The following is a 21,164-nucleotide window of genomic DNA, read 5'->3' as shown; positions in this document are numbered from 1 at the left end:
TGACGCAGGCGGTGCAGCCCGCGGGACTCTGCCCCTTTAAGGCTCCCCGGTGCGTGTCCCTTTAAGGGCTGGCCCCGCCCCTCCGCGCGAGCCGTGCGCGCCCCGGCGGCCCCAGGTGCGGAGCTGGCGGGGGGAGCCCCGCGGCCCGTCCCGGCGCCGCCGCCGGCGCGGGGCGGGCGGGGACGGGACGGGGCGGGACAGGGGTCCCGGGCGGTGGGAGGGAGGGGCGAGTGGGGGCGCGGGGCTGGGGACGGGCGCCGCGGCCTTGCCGTCCTGGCGAGCGGGTGTCCGTCCTCTCCCGGGCCGGGCCCGTGGGGCGGGCGGCGCTGGCGGGTTGCGGTCGGGTCGGGGTCAGCAGGTCGCTTCGCCCGGCGCTCACTCGGTGTCTGTGCCGCCCCAGTGCCAGGTGCAGGCGCGGCGGCGTTCGGCGCCGACCCTCCCTTCCTCCCTGCGCGGCGCCATGGCCATGAGGGAGCTGGTGGAGCCGGAGTGCGGGGGCTCCAACCCCCTGATGAAGCTGGCGGGGCACTTCACGCAGGACAAAGCCCTGCGGCAGGAAGGGCTGCAGGGCCCGCTGGCCTGGCCCCCCGGGGCTACCGAAGCCGCAGCCGTGAGTGTTGCTCCGCTTGCTGGGCTATGGCTGGGTCGGTCGGCTCGGGTCGGGGGCGGGCTGCGAAGGCGGCCGCAGGGTGAGCAGTGCGCGGGAGCAGTCCCTGCACAAAGGGCAGTGGGACATTTTTCTGAGGAAAGAGGCCGCGGGGTCACCCGGCACAGGGCTGTGGGGTGAGGGCATGTTTGTGGGCGCTCAGGGGATGCTGGTGGCTGTGTTGAGCTGTATACCTTGCTGTCACCGTCCTAAGCCAGACAGTGGTGGGAGGGGGGGTTGGACAGAATCCCTCAAAGTGTTCCTGCTGCTTTAGCTTTAGCAGGCAGCTAATGCAAGAAAATGTTGACAGCCTAAGCTGAAGGAAGAGGAAGATGTAATCTAATTGGGTCACAGTGTGTGTGTGGAGGGGGTTATGGGATCAAAACTGTTGACACAATTGCCCACTGTTCCCTGCAGGTATCCAAACCACTGGGAGTGGCCACCGAAGATGAGGTAAGAACAGATTAATTCATCTCCTTATAGCTTTTCTCATCAACACTATTTGTTATTTTTTTGCCCTACCTGATGCTAGTATTTCATTCTGACAAGCCCACTTCTTTCTCTCATGCTCCATGGATCTGTCTGTTCATCTTCTATGCAACGTTTGTAATCCATTTCTGTCTTTGGCAGCTGGTTGGAGAGTTTCTGCAAGCACAGAATGGCCCTTTACTATCCCGTGCACCCCAGACCTTTAAGATGGATGACCTGTTGGCTGAGATGCAAGAGATTGAACAGTCAAGCTTCCGGCAGGCCCCTCAGCGAGGTGAGGGGAGATGGAGTAGGTAGAGGTCTGGAAAAGATCTTGGTGTTATGGTTAAGCTCTTAGCAGTGTGGTTCCCATCTACTCAGCACTTGTGAGATTGTATCTGCAGTATAGTTTCAAGACTGGGCTTCCCAGTACACTGAGCTAGAGGAACAAGTTCAGTGGAGATAGTAGAGTATTCAGGAACAGGAATACATGTTGGAAGAGGAAAGGCCGAGGGAACTGGACATGTTTAGCCTAGGGAAGAGTCTAAGGGGCAGGGGGGTGGAGCGTCTCATTGCTGTCTTCAGCAGCCATGGTCAGGATCTTCACAGCGATAGACAGGAGAAGGACAAGGGGAAATGGATACAGTTTGTGGAAAGAGAAACTGAGTAGGTGTATGGAAACATTTCTTCCCTTGGAGGGGACAGTTCAGTACTGGAACAGGTGCCTAGGGAGGCTGGGGAATTGCCAGCCTTGGACAAGTTCAGAAGTTACCTGATGAATGCCCTGGGCAACCTGATCTCTAGCTTTAGTGTTAATCTGCTATGAGAAAACTAACAACCTCCAGAGATTCTTTCCAAGTGGAATATTTCTGTGATTTTATTCTAACAAAGAGAAGGAGAAAGGTCAGAGGTGATGAGGGCCAACCTGGAACACTTAAATGATGCCTTTGAGTGCTCCAATCCTCACTTCCATTTTTTTTCTTCATGTAGCTCCAGGTGTGGCAGCCCTGGCACTGTCTGAAAACTGGACCCAGGAATTCTTGGCTGCAACAGATAGCACTGGTGATGTCTCTTCAGATTACAATGAGGCTGACTGGTCACAGGAGTTCATTGCTGAAGTGACAGGTGAAGTGTCCCTTTTGGGATTACTGTCAAGATGAATGTCAGTCACATGCCTGTGTATAGTGAAGAGTTACTGAATGTGAAATTGGGAGTCTTGCTTTGGGCCCAGCAGTCGTTGTTTCCTGTAGCAGCTTTAATGGGGTGGAGGGTAGGGAAGCTGCTTTGTGATGGCTTAGCCAAATTGTGAACAATGTGGTGTGGAAACCTTTATTTAGGTGTAAAGGTCTTTTGGTTTTATCTTAGATTACTTGGAGAATTTAGAAGCACTCTATTTAAACTGCTTTTATAAAAACTGTGATTCAACTGATGCAAGTTGGAGATGGTCTGGTACTGCTTCTTGCTTTCATGTTCTCTAATTCCCTCTCTTAAGGCTAAATTTTTCTTTGGTACAAAGGTGAATCTTTGGCCAATATTTTGTGTCAGTTAAATGGAGGTAGAGGGGAGTTACACCCTGGAAATGTGCAAAGTGAATGTTTCTGGCCCAAAAGTTAAGCTTCTTATTTAAAGCAAGCCAGTGCTTTATCTGAAAAGCCATTCTGCATTGTGTATAGAACTGTGTCTGGAATAGGATCCTGTTACCATCCATGTCCTAATCTGGAAATTATGAGTAAGATTTAAATAGATCCTATTCTATTCTCCTGGGGTTGCCAGTGTAGAAAACTGGGTAGTCCCATTCCTTGACCCTCAGTCTTTATGTTTCTGGGAATATAAATTGGCATTTATGAAGGTCTTTGAGAAAGTCCTGTTGAAAACCTAGTGCTTTGTAGGCTCTGCTTTTGACAGAAACTTGTAATGCATTGCTAATTTTCTTGACCTACATAGTATTGCACAGAGAGCAGATGAATAAGTTGTGATATTAAAGCAGAAAATCATAAGTTTATTCTCACTACAGTGGCATCTGTATTAATACACTGTCTGAACCTGAGGCTTGATTTTGAGATCAGAATAAACAAATACAGAATTAGCAAATAGAAGCAAAGGTGTAGTGGTCTGCCTGTCTTACTTTTCTCCCTATTCCTCCTGATGTCCTGTGCAGATCCACTGTCTGTGTCTCCTGCCAAGTGGGCAGAAGAATACCTAGAGCAGTCAGAGGAGAAACTGTGGCTTGGGGAATCAGAAGATCAGTCTTTGGCAGATAAATGGTGAGTCTGACTTTTCAAGACGAGCTGTTGCTGCTAGGTACTTGCGTCGGTGAAATTTGGATAGATGGTACAAGTCTGCTATGGCCTGAATGCTTTTGAGTCTTTTAACCTAAAATGATGTTCTCAGGCCTTTGGTTTCAGAGAGAAGAGGAAACCATGCTTGGAGACTGAAGTTTTTAAGAGATCCCAGCTTTTCTGTTCTCTAGTTCCAGGAGGATACTTTGATTGTGTAGGCTAGATCAATCTCATGCCTAATGCAAAGCTCCTTATAGTGATTTCAGGTGTGAGCTCAGGAAATTTTTTTTAGCAACAGATGCTTTTTTAGATTTAGAGATTTCAAGCACTAGACTCTCCTAGCTGTAAACTTTCATCACTTTATTCTCACTATCTGACAAACCACTTCCATCCTTTCCTCAATATGTTTCTGGATTCAACTGTCTAGATATTATTTCAATGTGTTTTTTTCTGGTAGATAAAAGAACGGTCTACTACTTCGGATCATCTCTCTGTAGGTACCTGTTGAGTATAGTCAAATTTTTCAATTAAAGAAGCAAAACGCACACAAGCAATTTGGGCCTCTTAGATCTTTTCCTAAAAGACATTTTGCGTATTTGGATTCTCCTTCCTCTCAGCTCATGCCTTTCCTGATACCTTTCTGCAAATAATGGACATTCCTGAGTCATTGCCACCAGTTCCAAAGACTTCCTCAAGTGGTAACACCTAGAACTGGTCCTATCCTGCTGTAAGCCAGACAACATATTGAATTTTGTACTTACTGTGAGCCCTCAGTCCTCTGTGGAGCTGATGCTTTTCCAAGACACTGTTTTCCTCTTCAACAGGCATGACCTACTTTCTTTGTTCCTGGATATATGACCTTGTTTTTGGTAGTGCTAAAACTTGCAGTGTCTGATAGCATGAGAGCTTGCCAGGGAATCCAGACTGCTCTGCAGAGCTGTGCTGACTCTGTGATTGTTTAATTCTGATACTGTTTGCGTAAGTTACTCGCACAGTTAACTTAGGACTAATTTTGAATTTTTACAGATGGATAGTGGTACTGAATCACATAGGAAAACCCCAGAATCTTTGAGGAGGGGTTGTATCCCTCAGTACTGTTGTCTGGCCCATTGTATACACTGTGGTTAATGAAAGAGTTTGCTGTTGCCTGGTATCAGGCCACCTCTTTCCCTTTTACTGCCTCTGAACACAGGTATGAGGAATATCAACCTGAGGAAGATCTTAAGAAAACTGTTACTGATTTCCTCTCTAAAGTGGATGATCCAAAACTCAAGAACACTGAGGTGAGAAAGCTCCTGATTTGGGCTGAGAGATGAATTATTACTATGAATTAGTAATTTTATAATTGGTAGTAACTATATTACTGTGAGTAAGGGGTGTGTGGAATTGAGAGGGGTGAAGACAGTAAAGGAATAAAGCCTCCCGTTGCCCCATATTTCCATTTCTCCCCTGATTCCTGGAAGTTGAATCCTACAATCCACTTTTAGATGTTATCCATCTCTACAACACGACTCTCCTCCCCACCTTTCTGGGCCTTTTGAGCTCACTTTGCAGAGAGAAGCCCTCTTAGCGAAGGAGGGGGGCATGGGCAGAGGGCTTGTAGGCACAACATCTGCCCAGCTCCACCCTTGTTTCATTTCTCTGCTGCAGTTCCTAAAGTTTGTCCGCCAGATCGGAGATGGGAGGGTATCGATCGAAGCTAATCAGGTGACCCACAGAGACCAAGATCAGGCAGAGCAATGGGCAGCTGAGTTTATACAGCAGCAGGTAGGAGCCCCAGGCCTGTATGCTCTGAAGGAAGAAAGTTTTTTGCCACAGTGCCACAGTCTGGGAGCAAGGGAGAATGGCAAATCCAACTCTCAGCAATGCTGAGGGAGACAAGGGAGGGGCTGTTGGGCTCTTAGCAGAGTCTAGCCAGAAGCTGGGAATGTATGTGGACAGTTTGTTTTCTCATCTCCCATAGCGTCTGGGAGGAAGAGGAAATTCAGATGAACTCTTTTCCACTTTATAGGCCATCAGTTCTTACTGATGGGGAGGAGGGGTCGTCACAGACCCTCCTGCTGTTTTGGGATGTGCCCTAAGGTAGCCAAATTCTAAAAAGAAAAGTGTGTTTCTGTTTCCGAACTCCCAGGGGGCATCCGATGCCTGGGTGGATCAATTTGCGCGATCTGGGAACATGTCAACTCTTGATACGGAATTTGAGCAGGCAAAGGCTGCTGTGGAGGTAAAGCTGACTGAGGAGGAGGGCTGGGGTGCCAACTGAGTGCCCCTAGTAGGGTTACCTCTCTCCTTTGCATGCTATGAGGAGGGCTGGAGGCATTTTAGAGGGAGTTCTCTGGCATGTATAGATCTGAGTTTATGGTTGAGTTACTCTAGTCACATTCTGTTCTCCCTTCAGTCAGATGTGGACTTCTGGGACAAACTGCAGGCAGAGTGTGAGGAGATGGCCAAGAGGGATGCAGAGGCTCACCCTTGGCTCTCTGATTATGAAGACCTCAGCTCCTCATCATATGACAAGGTAATGGAGAAGAGGGTCTCTCAGCCCTAGCACTGTGATAGGATGCCTTGAGGAGGCTGGCAGTGTGTCTGGCTCACATGTGAACTCCACAGACCCTAAATGCTGATAGGACTCCTCACACCGATCTTTTACTGCTACTTACACTCTCATCCCAGATCAGCTAGGAGTTAAATGCTGTTTTCACTTAGGCTTGTCTGCAAATGCTGTGTGGTTCTTGTCCAACACCAAATACCAGTGAATGCAGGGATTCTATGCAATAGGTACAAGTGTTGTGTCCCCTGGCCCTGTCCATGCCCCTCTCCCCACCCCTCCCAAGCTGATAAGATCCATACCAAATGTTTCATCTCTGTGGCAACTTGTTCCAGGTCTGGTTTGGGAGAATTTTTCATCGAAGAGCAGGCAGGAAGAAGAACCATTCTTCTCTGATCTGCTACAAATTAGCAATGAGGACGAGATGCTAGCTGGTCTGCAGTTTGATTGTTCCTGATGCAACAAGACTAGATTGTGCTGTGCTTTAGAGAGTGCTCTTCTCCCTAAGCCTGTCTCCTAGCATTAGCCCTGTCTGTCTTCCCTGCTAGGGTTACCAGTTTGAGGAAGATAATCCCATGAGAGACCACCCAGATGCATTTGAAGAGGGGCGGAAGCGCTTACAGGAAGGTGACCTCCCCAATGCTGTCTTGCTCTTTGAGGCTGCAGTGCAACAGAAGCCAGATCATATGGAGGTGAGTGACAGCGGAGGTAACAGGCAGAGGTGTCAGGGTGAGTATAGAAAACTCACTTCAGTGTTAGGAGCTGTGCAGGATGTATGAAAACACCTCATTTTTTTGTGGCTCTGGGTTTGTAGCCGATATATGTGGATCCCTGGGGGGGGCTGTGAGCAAAGGAGGTTTATGACTTAAGGTCAGTTGGAGGAAACACAAAGGCTCTGGCCCAGAGCTCTAAAATCTTTGTAGCACATGATACTGCACACGGAGCCAAGACAAATTCTCATCTCTTAAGTTGCTTCTGTGAAAGTCTTTATTGGCATTGTAAGATTAGAGATACTTATGACAGATAACTGCTTTCAGTATTTGTATTGAAGTCTAATTCTGAGCAGCTCATTAGATTTGGGGTTCTGACTAAGACTTTCATCTAGATGCTGGGAGAAGATGTAACCCAAAAGGGTTGAGAGAGATGGCTTGGGTGTCTACACAGTCTTCATTTGAATTTGTGGGCCAAAGAATGATTTTTACACTGAAGACAGATTTCCAGCTCCAAATTCAGTGAATACTTTTTTCCATAAATCATTTCAGCTTCTGCAGGATGAATCGAGAAATGGAATAGTCTGTGTGCCTTTCTCCAGAGATACAGGACATGGATGTTCTCAGGAGGAAGAATGCAAATATGCTTGTATTGTCTGTTTCTGGAGTGTCTGCCTCAAGGACTTGGGGCCGCTGAATTCTCTGTGTGTCTAATTCAAGCCCTGCTAATTGTGTGTGATTGGACATACATAGTTTGTTTCTTCTGAGACTTAGATGAGTGACACCTTGGAACAGAGGTTCTTGCCTTCAGGGAATAGACATTTGTCTTTTTAGCATACTGGGAGTAGGTGAAAAGTAGGTTTGAAGGTTTGAAGTAGAAGGTTTGAAGATCAGCTTTAGCTTTAAGGTGGTCGAAAGGCATTATTAATGCTCTTTTAGAACTGTCACTTTCTTCTCATAGGCAGTGTGGGCTGCAGGCTGAGCATGATGGAGAGCTAGTAGAAACCTTAGGGGAAGAAATCTTGGTCCAGTTCTGGCTGGCTGTATTGAAAACATTCTGAATTCTTCTATTGTGACTGCAAAAAGTACAGAAGTCAAGACTTCACAAATGGTACTGTGATCAAATAGACATGAACAATTGCTCTGAAGGAAATGTCAGGTTTGCTTTGGTCCAAGTCACAACTTTACCTTGAATCTCAGCTCTTCTGCTGGCAGAACACTATGCAGTTGTGTGGTCAGCACTTCTTGAGTTGCAGCGAGCTGTATGGTGAGGCATTAGAAATTCAAGACAGTAGATTGCCTTCTGCTTGTGGTGGCTTGTACAGCATTTCTGGGTCTTTGCTAATGAAACAGTTTCCTTCTGTGATGCAGTGGATGCTGCATTTTGTGACTTATGTTCCAAAAGCAGGTACTTCGTGCTGACAGTCCCACCAACTGTGTAGCCTATTTTGAAGCCAGGGGTGTGGACATCAACATAAAGTGTAGATAAAACATGTGCTTTGGATTTAGTGCCTTAGTTAAATATTCCCTATGTCACCTGCCTGGAGATGGAAGTCATTTTCATGTACTGGTATCACGATGATTGAAAATTCAGTAAAATAACAGTGCTTCTACTTTCAGGTCTGATAGTCAACTCTCCAAGATTGCCACTTGCTAGTGGACCACTGCACAAGTACATACAGCTGCCTGCCTCGGGGGTCTTCCTATTGTTAGCACTGCTGCTATGCTGTGTTGTTCTTGGGAAATAAGAGATCGGCATTTTCCTCCTCCCTCTGCAGTTTGACCACAGTTAGAAGTTAAAAGTGGAGATTCTGTGATTTAAGTGTAAAACTGCCAACAGTTGCTTTATGATAGATTTCCAGGTAGACATTCACTTCTTTTCACTATAACAATGCCAGTTTTGTTGGCCTTGAGGACCTATGTGCCATGACATCTGTGTATCTTTTGAGAGGAACTTATACCTGTGGTTAATGTGTATATTTTGATATATTTGGTTTCATTTTTAAAATGTGTAGGATAATATGGTGGATTTAATCTCTGTGTCTGTGGCTTATTGGCTGATCTTTTTCTCTGTGATTAAGTTGGACTTTATACATCTTTATCTTCCCCAGGCCTGGCAATATCTGGGAACCACCCAAGCAGAGAATGAACAGGAGCTTTTGGCAATCAGTGCCCTCAGACAGTAAGTGTTGCAGAAGTGCTCCTGAGCATGGCTCCTTGTCTTATGTGTGGTGCCACAAGGACCATATGGTTCTCATGGTGTGCTCTGTCTCGATTGTGTTACCTCCTGTATCTGGGTGTCTCCTGGACTGATTTAATACTGTATTCACTTCTCTTTCTTTGACCTGCAGGTGCTTGGAACTGCAGCCTGGGAACCTCACAGCACTTATGGCTTTAGCAGTCAGCTTCACCAATGAGTCCCTGCAGAAGCAGGCATGTGAGACCCTGCGGGACTGGCTACGCCATAAGCCGGACTACGCCCACCTGCTGGAGAAGGAACCAGAGGAGAGTGTCTCAGGGACAAACCTGGGGCCTTCCAAGCGTGTCCTAGGTTCCCTGCTGTCTGAGTGAGTTAGGGTGACAAATTTCAGCCTTCAGCTGACAGGCTTCTTGGAGGGCTTGGGCTGGTCCAGGCAGGAACAGAGTGAGCAACCCCAGGCCAGCTCTCTCCACAGTATACCAACATCCTGTTCTGTGCTTTTCCAGCTCGCTGTTCATGGAGGTGAAAGAGCTGTTCTTAGCAGCTGTGCGCAGCAACCCCTCAACTGTGGATCCTGATGTTCAGTGTGGCCTGGGTGTCCTTTTCAACCTCAGTGGCGAGTACGAGAAGGCTGTGGATTGCTTCAGTGCTGCACTCAGTGTGCGCCCCAATGTAAGAAAGGGCAGACTGTGGATGCCAGAGGTTTATGGGTGAAGGCTTGGGTGGAGGCACTCTGTGTATGAGAGGTACATATTTGGAGTACATATTGGAGGAATAAGACAGACACACGGGGAAGGAAAGCTTGAAGCTTAAAGACATCCAGTTCATGTCAGTCCCTTCTCTCTGCTCGTTCCTCCAGGACCATCTTCTGTGGAACAAGCTTGGTGCCACCCTGGCCAATGGGAATCGGAGTGAAGAAGCTGTGGCTGCGTATCGTCGGGCACTGGAGCTCCAGCCAGGATACATCCGCTCTCGTTACAACTTGGGCATCAGTTGCATCAACTTAGGCGCCCACCGGTGAGCACAGGATGGGCAAGATGTGCTGTGACCCAGGAGTTTGCATGTGTTTGTGGGAGACAGGCTGCAATAGATTACTAGGACAGTGCCACACTGCCTATGCCTCTTGGCATAGGAGAGCAGAGCAAGTGTGTGGACTCTGCCCTGAAATCAAAGTGTCACACAGTTACGGTTGGAGTAGAGGCCATCTGGACTTCAGATTCTTTTAGAGAGAAAAGGGGGACCTCTGGTTTTTGAACGGGGCAGAATCTGATGAAGAGGAGGAAACTGTTTTGGAGGGGAAATACTTTAGAAGCAAATGGGAGAGGGAGTATGAGATGTACCATCTTTTCCACTAAGCATATGTGTGTTCTCCTGTTGACAGTGAGGCTGTGGAGCACTTCTTAGAGGCTTTGCACATGCAGCAGAAGAGCCGAGGCCCGCGGGGGCAGCAAGGAGCTATGTCTGACAACATCTGGAGCACGCTCCGCATGGCCCTCTCCATGCTGGGGCAGAGTGACCTGTACGGGGCAGCTGATGCCCGGGATCTTCCCACGTTGCTTCAGGCATTTGGCCTCCAGCAGTGACTCTGGGATGGGCTCCCCTGTGAGTGCAGGGTTGGCCCAGCCCAGCAATGAGTGACCTTTCTTAGAGAGAAAATGTTCACAAGGGTTCACACACATCTTTGCCCTGGTAGGGCAGATCATTGGCAACTTTTTTTTTTCAAGGCCCCCCCTTTTGAAGTGTGCAACTTTTGCAAGCTGTCTGTTGTGGCTTGAGCATCTCTGAGTGGTTCACGTTATCACCTCCTTGACTGACTGACACTTTGCTGGTATGCAGATCATCAACATGGGGAAGATGGCAACATCCAGCCCTCTTACCAGACTGCATTTGCAGTAATGCCCAGCTTGGCCATGAGACTTTGTGTTAGCCATTCTGCAGAGACTGCCTGCAAGGGTGTATTTTGAGTGCAGGTTGCTTTGGTGGGGTGGGATTGCCATTTGGTGAAAGGGTGAAAAATTCTGGGTTTTGAGCATGCTTCCCCATGTATTTGCTTGCATGTATGTATATATGGGTTGCTAGGGAAAACTGGGGCAGTAGTCCCCTTTTCTGGCCACTGGTGACTTCATGGTACAGACAGATGCTAGTTTCTCAGTGTCTCTTCATGAACCTTTTAAGACAAGAGTATTTACTTATGCTAGGGACACAGGTGGAGGCCCTTACCCTGTTAGGGTAAGAGGAGATCCCAGAGTTCAGGCTTGAGAGATTGTGATAGGAATAAAAGTCTAAAATGTAACCTCTCCTCCCAGAATATGGTGGGGAAAGGGGTCAAGTCTTAATTTTCTCTTGCTCACCTGTCATTGTTTTCCTTTGTGCAGAAGTTTCCCATCTTGTGTGTAACTGAATCTTGTTAATTATAAATATCTGTATATGATTCTATTCGGGAAAATGTTTTTTAATTGTAAAGTATTTTGTATAATAAAGGTATAAGCCCACTGGTTTTCAAAAGATAGATTAGAATGTCTCTCAGTTTCTGTCTCCCTTTTTGACCCAGGTTTTGTTTTTTGGATAGTTTATCTAAATGAAGCTTAAAGGACCTCATTTTGCTGTAGCCCCAGGCTTCAGTTCAGTGAGCCAGCAGAAGAGCTTCCCTGTGCCAACAGCTCTTTTTCCTTACTTAGGTTTAGAGGTCAGTGACACTTTTTTTGCATCTTCTGGCCATCTGCAGTGAGGGAGGTTGTGTTACATTTTATCACCTCTTTATGGAACCTGACTGCTGCAGTAGTCAAGGCCGGGGGCTTTCGCAGGGAGGACCAACCCTTTCTCTTCCTCCAGGCACCTGTTTCTTCATACCTCTACCTCTCAGGCTTGGTTTTCTCTTGATACTGTAACAGTCAGGAGCAGGAAGTCTGTGCAGGGAATAGTTCTTGCTGTATGTTTTCTGATCTTTAGTTTCCCCAGTGTCTCCCATCCAGCCCTGTGTTCTCCGAGACCTACCTGCACTGGTCTGAGATTGCTGTAATGCAGACAAAACAACTTGCTGCTTGTGCAACCTAAAAGGAAAGGAAACACTACTTTTGCATCCTGCTCACCCACACTGCTCCTGGCCAGAGATGTGTCTTTTGGTTTTTATTGATCTCAGTCTTTCTGTCAGATTCTTCTCTGGTAAGTGAAAGAAGGCATTTGCACCTATTCTATGCCTCACCTGCTGTCCAGGTGTTTTCCCTTCCCCTGTTCTCTGCTGTCTCTCTCACCACTCGTTTCCTTTGCCTCTTTGCTCCACCACATTCCTCTCTGTTCACACTCAAATTATAACTGCTTGACCTTCCTTTTTCTCATCCTCAGATTTCATTAATGCTTCTCCTTTCCTAGGTTTCCTAGTTGCCTCAATTACCCTTGCCATTTGGCTTAATCTCTAGACCTGGTGCTTGGTATCCTTCCCTGTCACACACTCCCCTGTCCCTGCAGTTAGGGTGGGCTGTCACCATTTGTTTTCTTTCCCCATAAATTCTTCCCACTTTTTCCCCCCTCCCACCTTAAATCATCTCACAGCATGTGTGCTACCTTTGCTGAGGATGAATCTTCACCTAGACACTAGTCCCTATTTAATCTCCCAGGGCTGAGTGAAAGTTGAGCTGCCTTTTTCCAAATTGTGTCTAACCTTGTCCTATTAAGAGCTGTCTTTGTAGGTGGAGTGTTGATGCAAGGAACACCAGCTGACTGATTGGATCTGCATTCTGGTTCCAATTCACACCTTTTGCCTACCCTCTGCAACCATGTCTCTGGTCTCCAAACCCAGCTTGAACTGGGACTCTGTATGTATCATGATCCTAGTTTGCATTTCCAGCCACATCCATGTCTTCTGTTAGGAAGCCCAGTTGTACAGAGGGGGTGCGTAGCAGGTACCGAGCATTTTAGATTCACAGAAAGATAAGGCACTGAGGGATGTTTGGATGCCCCTAATCCAACCCCCTGCTCACAACAGGCCTGACCCTAATGGTAGATCAGGTAGCTGAGGGCCTTATAAAGGATCATACTCTCCAATTTTTGTGCTTTCTGTGTTTTCTCCTCTTGTACTTTTCCCAATGCCCAGAACAGTGGCAGGGCTTATCACCACTGAAAACTTGTGAGGGATCCCAGCATGCCCTTTACCAAATCATTGGTGATTACAGGGGACAAGCTAATCTTTCATAGGGCCCTGAGCATGTGGTCAAATGGGATAGTTCAGTATGTGTTCTTCCACCTGTGCCTCTTGATACGTTTCTGCTGTTTTAATTCCTTCAGTGTTTTATTTATTTGCTGCTTAGGTCCCAATAAGTCATAGAATCTCTTGGTGTTGACCTTAACATCCAGACAGAAAGTGAAAATGTGCTTTGAGATCCTTATGTCTCTAGCCACTGTACTCCTCATTAGCTGCCATACTTTTCAAGGAGGTGGTTGTGCTGTCATTGTATATTCTGCTTTACCACTGCAGCTTCCTCATCCTGAGCTGCTGAGCCTCATTATAATTCCAAGTTTTCTTGAGTTAACCCCTGAGCTCATGTTTTGGGTCCCAGACTCCTACCTCTTTTGCTGGTGTGTGCTGAAAAGTTGTCTGAAAAGTGCTCAGAGCAGTCCTTCTCTAGAGGAACGCTCTTGGGGTGGTAACCTGAAGTGGGTCTTCATGGAAAGAGCATAAGGGCAAGCATATAGTGGCTACTCTCATATTCTCTAGGAATCTGCTGTTTGAAAGACTGCCTGACCCAGAAATTGCATCAGTATGCTTGTTTAAGAGCCTTTGGTGAATTTATTCTCTGCCTGTGACTTTTTGATCTTTAAACCACATGGCGCTTCTGGTCTTTATGATGTCGGGTGGATGCACACAAGAACTGTGTTTAAATACCTAAAGTATTTTCTTTTGGTTTTTTTTTTTAAGCCTACTCTCTCATCTTTTGTGGTGTCCTATTTCAGGTGCTGTGAGGCGTAGCAAATGAAATGGTTCTGTTTGTTCCCTACCTCTGTACCCCACACTTCTGTATCTGCTTTTACTGTATTCTTGCCAGTATTTCCTTCATGCCCTAGCCTGCCTCGGGGCCCTGACCACAAACACCATGCCTCTTTTTCCTCCTCTGAGTTGGCCCCTGATGCTCAGAAATCTTTTGGTAGGCAAGGAAGGACTGAAAGCAGTACAGCAGCTCCCCCACCAGCAGCAGCACAGCAGCAATAGAGACAGGCCAGCAAGACAGGTTACTTTGTCAGAGCAGGCTCTGGCAGCTTCTCCGTAGGGTAGCCCCTTTTTCACTGAGGGAGGTATTCCTTTGCACCCACAAAAGAGAAACTTTTTGTAGGTCACTGCTGTGCTTAGTATGGCAAAGTATTGTCTGGTATTTTCTGATGCTTTTGGATGCCTGATTTGAGACATGTAAAACTTAAAAACTCTGTAACTCTCCATGACTTTAGGAAGAGTTATAGCTACAGAGGTCCCCTGAAACACCTAATTCCAGATGGGTTGGGTTTTATTTTGAAACTTTTCCGTTTCCCTGTTGCATTTATTAAGCAGAAGTGACACCTAGTGTTGAGTCGAGGACGGGTCCGTGTCTGTCACACTCATGCTTGGACCAGGACGCTAAAGGGTTTGGGAGCACAACCTGCTAATCAAACATGAAAGGAACAAAATGCTGGATACATTTTCTGAACGTGCAGCTCTTGTGAGCTGGAGAGGCTTTCCCAGCCAAATGTGCTGTGAAGCCCCTGCTTCTCCCTGGTACTAAGCATCTAATTAATCTGGGTCTTTGTGTTTGTGGAGCCCAGGCTAGCAACTATGCCATGGATACCCACACATTCATTTATTATACAACCTAGAAAGCAAGCCAGTTGGGTTTCTGACATTTTGAACTAACGGTTATTGACAAATGATCTGTTGCATTTTTTGTTTGTTTCTTTGTTTGTTTGTTGCCCCTCAAGGGTTTGGTAGTAAATGCATTTTAGTCTGACTTTGTGAGTGGGCTGTTCACAGCTTGGGATTTTGTGGTCCAGTTGCATGTTCCTATGTTGCATTTTTGGGGACTGTTTTGTTTGAGAAACAGAAGTCTGAGAGACAAAAGTGAGACAGACTTCATCTTTGTGGTGAAGAATTACTTTACCAGCCCTAACAACTGCTAAGAGTGTAAAACCCAAAAAACTACCCCCTCCAACCACAAGAACTCCTCCAAAACAAAGGAACCAGTGTCCTGCTCCCTTGAGTTCAAAACTACCAGACCAAAAAAAAAAGCTATCAGAAACTGGGGAGGTGCAGTTTATGTGTGATTTTATTATTTTTTTAATCCTCTTGTTTTAGAGTAAGGAATAAAACAGATGAGTAATTCTTGAGATACAAACTAAGGTATCCACTGTGGGAGAGCAGGATGGGAACACAAAATGATCTGGTGGGTGAAGGAGTTTGCTGTTAATTTGATTTTTTTCACCATTTTACCTTTTTGAGCACTGTGAAGTGGGTGCATACAGAAATCTACTGCTTTAAGTGAAATTGTTTTATCACCCTGCAATAGTCTCTAAAAAAAAGAGAGAAAACCAGTCTTATGAAAGAGATAAAAATACTTTAGTCTTTAGTCTTTGCTTGTTGAAGTGTTTTTTGCATATTTGCTCATTTTCAAAGAATCTTTATGTTCATCATTCATCTCACTCCTACTGATTTTTGTCTGAGGGCTGTAGAGAAAGAGGGGTTTAACCCTTTCCTCTTGGAGTTTTCTTCTCTTTCACTTTTGAAACAAACTTTCTTTTCCAGATTTTGAGATACTGCTGTTTCTGCAGGAAGGGGATAAGGGGAAGTTTGGGAAACCTGGTCTAGTGGAAGGTGTCCCTGCCCATGGCAGGGGGGTTGGAATTAGATGATCTTTAAGGTCTGTCCCAACCCAAACCATTCTGTGATTCATAAAGAAAAAAAGCAAACAAACCCAACCCACAAAGAAAACTCCATAAGTATTTCCAGTGTCAAACCCCTAACCCCACCCTGTGCTATTCTCCTTTTTTTCAGTGGCTTACTTCCTTGTGCATAAAGCACCATATAAGTGAGGTTAGCAGCATTTAAATCCATTTAGTTTTCAATCCCAATAATACTAGGTCATCAGAACCAAGGACTCATTTTTTTCTGTGAACCTGGGAATATTTATATAGAGACCCTTTGCCATCTTTTTGTATCAATATATCCCATCATATATCACCTTTTGGTTTTCCTTGAAGCCATGAAAAGCCCCACTGCCAGCTTTGGTGCTCTGCAGAGAGTATGTGGATGATTTAGGAGTCCACTGTTGCCTGCATCACCTTGTAACATAGTTGAGATACACTCAGTATTTGTGATGCCTTCATGGCTCACACATTTGGCCAAAGGGCTTTTCTGAGTATGCGGGTGCTGAGAAAGATGGGAATGTTTAGTTCACAATTAATTATGTCATATTATGTATATAGGTATTATTTTTTAGGAACACAACTAAATAATTTCATGAGTAAAACATACTAGCAGGCTAAGAAGAATGTTGTTCAATGGCCACATAAATCCATCCTGTTCTAGTCCTTCTTTCAAGCATTCCTCTCACTGGTGTGCTCATTCTCCCTCCCTTCTCTTACCAGACAGTGAACACAATGGTTGAAGAGTGGAACAGGGCCTTTCCCTTTCCAGCAGCACTGAACTGTAGGTGGAGGTCAGTGCAACACACAAAACCATGCCCTCAAAGTGTGATTGTGTGATTTGCCTGTACAGAGAAGTGATTTCACATATAGCTGCTGCTATAAAGTAAGGGCCTGCTTCTCTCCAAATGCCAAAATGAAAATTTTGATTGCTCTGCTTCCAGCCTCTGCAGAGCAGCAAAAGAATAAACCATGTGGAATAAAACCAAAACCACAACCATGTATTTTAATGCTGGCTTAGTTCTGTGGTCTGGCACACCATGGGCTCAGCCAAGCACTAGTGAAAGAGATGCAGCATGAGGATTTGGCTGGACCTAGTGTACAGGCTGCTTGTTTTGGCAGGGATAACCTGTCTCCCTTTCCAGCTCCCCATCTTCGCTAGTAACTTCCTACCTGACAGAGGAGGGATGCCTGAAGCATCCCACAGCAAACTAATGAAGATCCCATTGCTTCCTCCTACTGTAGTACAGATTTCTGGCATGCTAGCCAATGAACCCCTCTGAAAATACATTACAGAGTGAACCTGCCTTGTGAAAATAAGAAAAAATATTGCCACTGCAGCTCTGCTGCAGCCTCCTTGCCCCACTTTACCAGCTCTGCATCTCTGTGGCTGCTCAAAAGGCAACATAGGTGAGAAGGGGGAAGAGAATTTTTAAAAACCCTGCTTAAATGCCACCTCTGTCACCTGGATATCTTCCATTGAAACCCTTTGGAAAATTAATGTTGTTCATTATAGGTGCTTCCCAGCTAAGCAAAATATAAACTGCAACCAGTAGAAAAGATCTACAGCCTATATGTCATGAAACACCTCAATACATTTTTTGTTACTGTGATTCATCTGGCTTCTGAAGAATGAGGACAAACAAAAACCAAAGTTCTAAGGTTTTATCAAGATGCTTGTGCTTCAACAGACCTTTGACCCAGAGCAATAAGATGGCTGGTTGTAGGAAGATCAAAATTCAAATGAAATAGTTAATGAGTTTTATTCTCTGAGAGTAATTTTAGCCACTTCCCAGTTCTATTGACTGGGGTGTTTCACAAGACCTCTGTGCAAGCTATAAATGGAGACAGGTGAGACGCCTTTCACAAACAGCAGCCCCGGACTGCAGGAATTGCCCTCAGCTCTTCCCATCCCTGAAGCTGACATCAAGGTGAGAGGCACACTTTTTACATGAAAACTGTAATGATTTCTTGGGCAGGTGCTGTGAAATGCAGTTGAAGAGAGAGGGGTTTTAGTGTTGAGATGAGAGCTGCAGGCACATGTGTGAGGGTCTGCTGTCTGTATCTGTGGACACTTATCCCATCTTTCAGGTGATGAGAAGATGGCTGCCGGACAAACATGCCTTACAAAGGGAGAGTGTGGAGAGGGCTCGTGATACATAATTCCGAGGGTGAAATGAAAATACTTCACAAATTTATCTTGGTCACAGGATCTCTATGCTGTATCAGCAAAATTAACTGGCTTACTATTGTTACTTTTTCTACAGGTAGAAGGTAATACTGCTTAATCAATCTGTAAGTTAAAGTTCGGGTTCCCTCAGCTTCCATAAATTCTATTGCAACTGTGAAAAAAATGCTTAAGTGTTTTTAATCACACAGTGAGATTTTCTAAAAAGGTTTAAGGGATTGTGGGAGTTTTATTACTTATTATGATGCACATTTCTTGCAGTATTAGTCTGGCTTTTAATCTTACTGGGCACATCTGGTCTTCTCTCATCCCTTCTCACAATCAGCTAGAGGAACTGCTTTTTTGCCTCAGATATATTTGCCCTGAAATCTAAATCTTTGCTCTGATGACTGTTATATGATTTAAAGAGGGAGTTGTTACCATAACTGGCTGCTCATGACTGTTCCTGAAACTGTTACTAATAAATACTATAGGTCTGAATCCAGATGACTGTGTGGAATTAGATATGTGTATTCCTAACAGTGTTAGAAAAAGACATGTACAATCTGAAATTTAGTTTGATTCAAAGAGTTGTTGCTTAGAACTTGATTGCTTCTCAGTATATGTTAAGAACAGGAATCTCTTGATTTCAGTAAAATTTCATATAAAAAGAGAAACAAGGTATTTCAGTGACTCTAAAGTTCATTTCTGCCCTTAAAAAATAGCTTTTTTTTTTTTTCCTATTTGAAGTACAAAATGCGCTTTCTTTTAGAAATTAATTCTATGTCTCACTGCTTTTATATTTTAATCTATGTGGATCATGAAACCTAGTCCAAACAATGAGGGCCAGTTTCTAAAATAATTCTCAACTGCAACATCAAATATCGACTGAAAGATTTATATTTTAAGCTATATATTAAGCTATATATTTTATTTTAAGCTATATATTAAGCTATATATTTTATTTCATTATTATTTTGCATATACCAATAAAATGTTAAACTAAATGCTCAGATGTCCCTTGCACATACACAAAATCCAATATGTGCAACTAAATAAAAATGGATAGTTCCGGTGTACATACCTCATTTTATTTTTTTCTCCAAATTCAGATTTCTGTGTCATGTCCTCGCTGTTTCACAGCTGTTGCTATGTTTATCCTCTGCTAAAAATGTTTTACTTTTCTTATTTTTTATCTTTTGTCCCCTATGCTCTCCAGCATTTTGTTTCTAGTGTGTAAAGGCTTCTCACAAGCATTTCTTGTTTTCCGTTTTCATTTTCTGCAGGTTATCATCCAATTTCTACAGCAGAAAATCTGAACTCTAGAAGTCCTGCTGAGATGGGAAAAATCATCATTTATGAGCATGCCAACTTCCAGGGTCTGTCCAAAGAATTCTTCACTGACATTGCCAATCTAAAAGATGTAGATTGGAATGATTGTATCTCCTCAGTGAGAGTCATTGGCCAACCTTGGGTGGCTTATCAGGATGCAAACTATTCGGGCAATTTAGTGGTATTTGAGGAGGGAGATCATGACTTTGTTGGTAAAAAGATGAATGATAAGATCAGTTCTCTGAAGGTGATCACTGAACATCTGCATGATCCTCAGATCACTCTTTATGAACATGCTGATTACCAAGGGAAGAGTAGAATAATAAGAGAAGCCACCAATCTGGCTAGGGGACATGACAATGACACCATATCTTCCCACAAAGTCCAGAGAGGTGCCTGGCTGTTGTGTGAACATAGTGATGGAAGCGGATTTCAATACATTGCACGAGAACACGAACACCTTCCAAATTACAAGGCCATCAAGTTCAATGACAAACTTTCTTTCCTGCGTCCCCTTCTCCCGGGTCTTTCGTGTCATCCAGGTCATCCGGGTCATCCAGGTCATCCGGGTCATCCGGATCATCCAGGTCATCACTGTTAGACTGCAAATCCTGCAAGACCGAGGGAAGATGCAGCCCAGCAAGAAGTTGGAGACCTAGATCTCTGCCTCTGCTTGTGCTGCTTTTTTCCCTTGTGTCACAGGAACAGCAAAGATGCAAGAGCTCCTTGCTGTGCTTCCCTGCAGATCTGTACTTCTTAATCCTGCCTTGCGCTCTTCTCCCGCCCCATGAATGCAGGAATTTTCATACTTGATCATATAGAAGAGACTTCAAGCTAAGAGACATGCCAGGAGTGTGTAAGCTATTGCACTCACAGCTGGCAATGCCCTGTACTATGTGATGTAGAAGCATTGTATGTTGCCTCTGTTGCCAGGTACATAAACAAAATGTTAATATAGAACCAGTATCACTTCCTTTGTAATTTGTTTTACAATACCCCTGCAATACTATGGCCTCTGCCATTGCCTGTAATCCATTTTGTGTTGATGCCATTAAAAATCCTCTTGCAAACAACAGTGGGTCTGTTTTATGCATTGTTTATTATGAATAAATATTGCTGTTTCATGGTGAGATGTCTCTGTGTATACTGAAAATGATCCCTTGTAAGCATTTTTCCTGGATCTCTCCTAAAAGATTTTACCTCTTTCCAGTTTGTTTTATCTCAGGACATTGATCACAATGATGATATAGTTTTCTATTGCCCTAAATTATAGTTAGCTTCTGCTAAGCTTGTATCCCAATCTTTGAAGGTCCCACCACCCACTGCTCTCAGTGTAGCACTTAACAGACTATTGCATCGTTCAATTTCTCCAGAGGCTGGTGCATGACAGGGGATGTGGCACACTCACTCAATGCCATGTTCTTTAGCCCAAGTATCCATGAGTTTGTTTACAGAGACCCATGGGAAGCCTGACTGCCAGTGAAGACTGAGACAAATAACTCATTGACTACCTCAGCCTTCTCCATGTCTGTTGGTACCAGTTCTCCCTTCTCGTTTATCTGGGATGTACACTCTCCTTGGCCTTTCTTTTCTGACATTTGTACTCATAGGATCCCTTCTTGTTAGTCTTCACATCCCTTGCCAAGTCCCATTCTATCTGTGCCTTGCCTTTCCCAGCCAAATCTCTACACATCCGAATCATAGCCTGGTATTCTCCCCAGGCCACCCGTCCCTGCTTCCACCAACTGTTCATTTCTTTCTTATACCTTAGTGTGAGGAGCAGGTCCTTGCTCAACCATGCTAGATTCCAGCCTGTCTTGTCTGATTTCCTACACATGGGGTTGGAGAGCTCTTGTACTTTACAAAAAGGGACCTTAAAAGTTGCCAGGTCTGGTCCCCACAAGAAGTGAGAACAGTTTCCAAGGGGATCTCATT

At 45.0% G+C, this 21,164-nt stretch overlaps 1 protein-coding gene across 4 annotated transcripts; it reads left to right on the top strand.

The window, feature by feature from the left end:
• Nucleotides 1–11,358, top strand: PEX5 (peroxisomal biogenesis factor 5). 4 transcript variants are annotated; one of them, XM_051780766.1, is made up of 16 exons: nucleotides 1–115; nucleotides 407–610; nucleotides 1,064–1,099; nucleotides 1,277–1,409; nucleotides 2,105–2,239; nucleotides 3,273–3,378; nucleotides 4,586–4,676; nucleotides 5,044–5,160; nucleotides 5,525–5,617; nucleotides 5,792–5,911; nucleotides 6,490–6,633; nucleotides 8,763–8,833; nucleotides 9,003–9,218; nucleotides 9,358–9,523; nucleotides 9,711–9,868; nucleotides 10,233–11,358. In XM_051780766.1, the coding sequence occupies exons 2-16, from the start codon at nucleotides 461–463 to the stop codon at nucleotides 10,432–10,434; spliced, it is 1,938 nt and encodes a 645-aa protein (XP_051636726.1). In that variant the 5' UTR covers nucleotides 1–115; nucleotides 407–460; the 3' UTR covers nucleotides 10,435–11,358. The 4 variants fall into 4 exon arrangements, with proteins under 4 accessions (XP_051636726.1, XP_051636728.1, XP_051636725.1 ...); XM_051780765.1 differs by lacking the exon at nucleotides 1–115 and having other exon boundaries at nucleotides 306–610; XM_051780767.1 differs by lacking the exons at nucleotides 1–115; nucleotides 5,044–5,160 and having other exon boundaries at nucleotides 307–610.
• The last annotated feature ends 9,806 nt before the right edge of the window (nucleotides 11,359–21,164 follow it).

Source organism: Manacus candei, unplaced genomic scaffold (assembly GCF_025592945.1).
Source record: "Manacus candei isolate 608988 ecotype Guabito, Panama unplaced genomic scaffold, ASM2559294v1 h1tg000014l, whole genome shotgun sequence".
NCBI lineage: Eukaryota > Metazoa > Chordata > Aves > Passeriformes > Pipridae > Manacus > Manacus candei.
Note: the sequence above shows the minus strand (reverse complement) of the source record. Positions and strands in the feature narration are given on the sequence as shown.

Bases quoted from the DNA above. Each gene is read 5' to 3' on its own strand.
- PEX5 (XM_051780766.1), top strand. From the start codon at position 461: ATGGCCATGAGGGAGCTGGTGGAGCCGGAGTGCGGGGGCTCCAACCCC. The intron at 611-1,063 runs GTGAGTGTTGCT...TGTTCCCTGCAG, and splicing joins GGGCTACCGAAGCCGCAGCC to GTATCCAAACCACTGGGAGT. The intron at 8,834-9,002 runs GTAAGTGTTGCA...TTTGACCTGCAG, and splicing joins GCAATCAGTGCCCTCAGACA to GTGCTTGGAACTGCAGCCTG.